The sequence below is a fragment of the Ursus maritimus genome, unplaced genomic scaffold, assembly GCF_017311325.1.
Source record: "Ursus maritimus isolate PB19 unplaced genomic scaffold, ASM1731132v1 scaffold_14, whole genome shotgun sequence".
NCBI lineage: Eukaryota > Metazoa > Chordata > Mammalia > Carnivora > Ursidae > Ursus > Ursus maritimus.
Window position 1 is genome coordinate 57,366,409 of NW_024423786.1, and position 5,125 is coordinate 57,371,533.

The 5,125-nt window shown below is 63.7% G+C and overlaps 1 protein-coding gene across 2 annotated transcripts in view; it reads right to left on the reverse strand.

Annotated features, from left to right (window-relative positions):
* The window catches only part of KISS1R (KISS1 receptor), a 4,649-nt gene extending 1,997 nt beyond the window's left edge, over nucleotides 1-2,652 (reverse strand). Inside the window, exons 1-4 of one of the 2 annotated variants that reach the window (XM_040629783.1) lie at nucleotides 2,324-2,651; nucleotides 1,457-1,581; nucleotides 826-961; nucleotides 300-532 (exon numbers count right to left, since the gene is read on the reverse strand). In XM_040629783.1, the coding sequence (XP_040485717.1) occupies nucleotides 300-532; nucleotides 826-961; nucleotides 1,457-1,581; nucleotides 2,324-2,537 (708 nt within the window). In that variant the 5' untranslated portion in view covers nucleotides 2,538-2,651. Of the gene's footprint in view, nucleotides 1-299; nucleotides 533-825; nucleotides 1,197-1,456; nucleotides 1,582-2,323 lie in introns of both variants that reach the window. The other variant, XM_040629784.1, reaches the window with a different exon arrangement.
* Between the last annotated feature and the right edge of the window lie 2,473 nt (nucleotides 2,653-5,125).

The window sequence follows — 5,125 nt, forward strand, 5'->3', positions numbered from 1 at the left end:
GGGGGGGGGGGAGCGGGGGTGGGGAGGTGGTAGGAGGAAAGGCTATAGGCTGGCTGGGGCAACCCGTCAGAGATCCCCTCTATTTTATTTATTTATTTAGTTTTGTTTTATTTTATGTTTGAGCTCTACACCCAACGCGGGGGCTTGAACGCAGGACCCCGAGATCAAGAGCTAGCCAGGCACCCCCAGAGCTCCCCTTCTTGACCCCTGCACCTTCTCCCACTTTGCCACCCTCTCAGAGTTCTCTAGATGTGCCCCCCACACACAGTGTGCGTGCACCTACCCACCCAGCCGCACACCTGCAGGGAGCTGTCTGTGGCCGCGGGGCGCACGGCCGTGCGGCCCAGGTGGCGCAGCATGGCCCCGTAGCAGGCACAGGTGGCGGCCAGAGGCAGCAGGTAGAGCGCCAGCAGGTTGTAGAGCGCGAAGGCGCGCTCGAGGGCGCGGCTAGGGAAGACCTCACTGCAGTAGGTGCGGGGCCCCGGCGAGAGGCGGTGCAGAGCGAGCACCGGCGCCGACACCGCCGCGGAGCCTGGACCGAGCACAGGGCAGCTTGAAGACCTTGCCCGAGGGAAGAGTTACGCCAGGAGGCCAGGACCCTGGGTCCCTCCAGGTGCCTCCTCGGGCAGCGTCACCCAGCGCCTCCCAGGAGTGGGGCCCTCAGGGTGCGCGCCTTCGGTGGCTCTTCTCAGGGAGAGCTTTGAGCCCACTTCCCAGATGCACGCACGACCGAGGCCTGGGCAGGGGCAGTTGGGGGTGGGGTGGGGGCGCCCAGAGCACAAAGACTTGTCCTCCCATCCCGTGAGGCCCTCACGCTGCACTCACCCACCCAGATGCCCAGGCTGACCGCCAGAGCCAGGCGGGGCGTGCGGCGGTGCAGGGCGCGCAGTGGGAACACGGTCACGTACCAGCGGTCCACGCTCATGGCGGTCAGGGTGGCGCACGTGGCCTGAACCGAGACCTGCGAGGGCCGAGAGCTGGGCGTTTCGCCCCGTGTCCGGTCTGGGGCCTGTCTGCCTGCGCCCATACTGCGGCTCCCCCCAGATGTCCAAACACTCAGGCACAAACGGGACGTGTCCTGGGAAGGTCTCCAGGAGCCATGGGTTGAAGGGGCAGGAGAGAGCGACACCAGAGAGGACACCAGACAGGATAGTGGAGGTTTGAGGGGGCCATTTGGGGTCCTCTGAGACCCGAGACTGAGAGGGAGAGGCAGAACCATCCTAGGATCGCGGGACCGGCTGGGCAAGAAAACCCAGGTCCCGGATCACCCTCCCTATGCCCACCTCCATAACCCGCATCCCTATCTGTAACTCTCCAACTGCGGGGGCCCTCCCCGCCCCCACCCGCACCCTTCCAGGCTCCGCCTCTTCCTCGGCCCCGCCCCACCTGGGGTCCAGCCCGCCCACACCCAGACTCCGCCCCTTGGCCCCCCAGTTCCTCCCCCCCGCCCGCTCACCTGCTGCATATAGTTGACGAACTTGCACATGAAGTCGCCCAGCACCCAGGCGGGCAGCGGGTACAGCAAGGCCGTGAAGGGCACGCAGCACAACAGGAAGGTCACGTCGGTGGCCGCCAAGTTGGCTGCAAGTGGGGAACGCGCGCGGGGGGGGGGGTGCCTCAACCACCCAATGCCCCTGGCTCAGCCCTCTGGTCTTTTCCTTTCTCCGAGTGACCAGCAGGACCGCTCATGGGAAGCCGCCTCCCCCCACGTCCTTGGGCAGAGAATTTGGGGCACCTCGCAGTCTCCCACTTTTACACCTCAAACATCCCCTCAGCGGGGGCTCCATTAGCCATTCAAGCGTCAGTCCGCGCTGCTCAACCCCTGTCCGGGCTGGAAGAGAGAGAGCAGCCCCGTGCCCCACCGAGCTCAGTCTCCCCGACTGCAAACTGGAGACAGTGGTGATCGCCCACCTGTCACCGTCGGATAAGGAAAACTGAGCGCTCACCTGTGCCAGGCAGGCCAGCCCATCACCCAAATGTGTGCACCGAGCCATGGTGGCAAAGGTCGCACACCGGGGTCCCGCAGCCCCTCCCCGTATTTTTGTTCATGGGACACGGTGTTGTAAGAACCGCGCTTTAATCAGACGCCTTCCTCAAGCGGCAGGGCCGAGCTCCCTGTGGGCCATTTTCCAACCTCCCTTTGAACTACCTCGCATGGAACCCTCTCGCACTCAGGGCTCTGGAGCTCTAGCCCAAGGTCCCAGGGAAAGGAGGGAAAGGACCTGCATGGGGGCGCCGCGCCGCCAGGGGGCGCCCCGGCCCTGGCCCGTCCCGGGGGCCCCCGGAGTGGCAGGCAGGCACCGTGCAGCGCCCCGGCGCTCACCTATGTAAAAGTTGGTCACCGTCCGCATCTGCTTGTGGCGGCAGATGACGAAGATGACAAGAGAGTTCCCTGCCAGGCCGAGCAGCATCAACGCGGCGAAGAACAGCGGCACGAGCCAGGCGTCCACAGGCCGCCGCTCGGGGGCCTGGCCGGCCGAGGCGTTGGCCAGCGACCCCCAGGACGCGTTGGGCGCCGACGTGGCCACGGCGCTCATGGCTTCGCCGCCCTCTTCCTCCTGGCCGCCCGCGGGACTGCGCCCCCTGATCGCCGCGGGGACCCTCCTCCTGGCCGCCCGCTGGGGACAGGCCGGCGGAGCCCGGGAAGGGTCTTGGCTGCAGGCCACCGGCTCTGGAGGGCGACTCCGCCGGGCTGGGCAGTTTCTCTGCGCCCGACGCAGCCCCTGCGAGTTTATACCCTGCTGCCCGCCTTGTCCCCGCCTTCCCACCTCCCCTGCAGCGGCTCGTCACTCCCTCTCCTTCCTGCGCGCCCCCACCCACGTGCATAGCAAACATCTCCCCCTTTCCTTCCTCTCCTCGCACCGTCCGGCTAGCGCACAGGAGGGGACAGGCTGGAGGAGGGGTTTGGGGGGCCAGGGGAGAGGGGTAAGCTTCGTGGAGGCGTGGGTCCTGGAAGGACGATCCTAACCGGATCAGAGGTTAGAGACTCAGAGGACCGGCAAGCAGCCCGGACCAAAACACAGACGCAAGAGTAGGCACCTTGTTAGTGGAGATGACTTTGACCTTCCAAGGGGCTGGGGCACCAGATGGGTGGGCTCTGGCTGGTGGCTGCAAGGAGGGGCACTGGAGAGCCATGGACGGCTCAGAGCGGGGGCAGGGCTGCCCAGGAGCTAGGGGTTAGAAGACGCCTGCTCTTAAAGAACTCGACCTCGCTAGGACTCCATTGCTGTAAATGGGAGCGTCTGCCCCCCACCTAACAGCAGCCGTTAGCAGATACACACAGTGGAGACATGGGCACCTGTGCCCCTGATGGTAGGGACCAGGTGGAGGGCAGTCTGCAAGGACACTGTTGACCCCCAAAACTCACACCAGAGATGTACCCCAGATACTACGCACGCGGCATGCTGCAGGGTGCCAGGATGTTCCGGCCATCACGGAGTACCACGCAGAGAGGAGAAGATGCCACTGTTCAGGAAAACGCGACTGAGAGGTGGGGGAGGGGAGAAACGCGGAAACATGGGCTCCAGACAGAGTGCAAAGACCCTGGGAGAGGGGGCATTCCCCGTTCACCCTCTTTCCACCTTCAAAATTATTGACGATGGCCTAAAAAATCAGAAGGGGGAATGAGGAACAGGTTAGGATGAGGAGACCCAAGGCTGCTAGGATGGAGGAACTCTTTGGCGGGGGAGTTGTTCAATCTAAGGGCCCGGAGAGCCCTCAGCAGGCGGCTGGACCTTGGAGGTGGGGGCTGCAGGCAGCAGGGGCAGCGGCAGCTCCTGGGCAGGCCGAGGGTCCAGGAGGGCGTCAGAAGGCACCGCACAGGCTTCCTGGGAAGGAGAGTCCAGAATCAGGGTGAGGTGCACACTGCATCCTCCAGTTAGTCATCACGGGCAAGACCAGGGAACCAACACTCCCTGCCCCCAGGACCTCCTGCCCGTCACTCTCCCCAGAGGAGCCTTCTCCCTGGTTCATACCACCATCGATTGCTGTTGCCTCTTTCCACGTTTATCTATGTGATGTCACACAGCACATGCTTTTTGGGGTCTTTTAGCGGTTCCTCCTCCTTATCACAAACCCCTTTCTAACCTGTTGCTCTTTATTTGTTAAAGCAATCGGGTCGTTCGTCCTGCACAATTTCCAACAGGCTGCGTGTGGTGGGTTGTATCCCTGTGGTGTCACTTGACATGGTCCTGGATCCCCACTCTTCTTGTAGACGGAAGGGTGGATTCTAGATTCCACAGTAGATTTAATTCTCTTCTCTAAACCTTCCCATAGCTTCCCATTGCCTCTGAACAAAAACCAGACCTCGCATCACAGGACTGTCAGGCTCGCAGATCCACCCTCTGCCGTCCACCTCCATCCCCCTCATGCTCACTCATCACCCTGCTCTGGTCACTGTGGATGCCCCAGGGCCTTTGCACTGGCTGTCCTCGCTCCCTGACATGCCCTTCACACTTTGCAGCTTGCTAGTCCGTCTCTCAGAGAACTCCTCTTCCTTGCCCCACTCAGTGGGGAAGGGGTCTGTCTTCGTCCCTGTTGCATCCCCAGAGCTCATCACTGGGCCCTGCCCACAGGGGGCATTGTGAAATGAACAAATCCTTAATGGTGAAAGTGGGTGGAAGCTGATGTTGTCCTCTTTTTAGAGATGAGTAAACTGAGGCACCCAGTCCATGCTCCGGGGGCTGCACTGGAACAGAGGGCTGGGAAGGGCTGGTGGAAGGAAAAGCCAACTTGGTGCGGGGGGGCGCTGGGTTGGGTCAGTCTCTGTCCCTGCCTCTGAAACGGATGTCCCCCTCTTTCCTGGCTACCCAGGCCTCAGTTTCCCCGGCCATCCACTGGAGGCTGGGTGTCCTGTCCACCCGCAGCACTGCTTCAGGGGCAGGGATCACACCCCCCACGCGTCAGTTTCCCCGTCTGTTCCTCGAGGCTGGGTGTCCCCCCCCCCCATCCCACACCCACAGCCTGGGGTCTTGGCCGCGGCCCCCGTCCTCCGCCTCGGTTGTCCCGTTTGTCCCCCGGGGCTGGGTGCCCGCCGCCCGCAGCCCGGGATCTGGCCGGCTTCGTGGCCTCGGCCCCCGCCCGGCGCGTCCAGCCTCCAGGCTCCGCCCCGGCCCGCCTCTGGGCG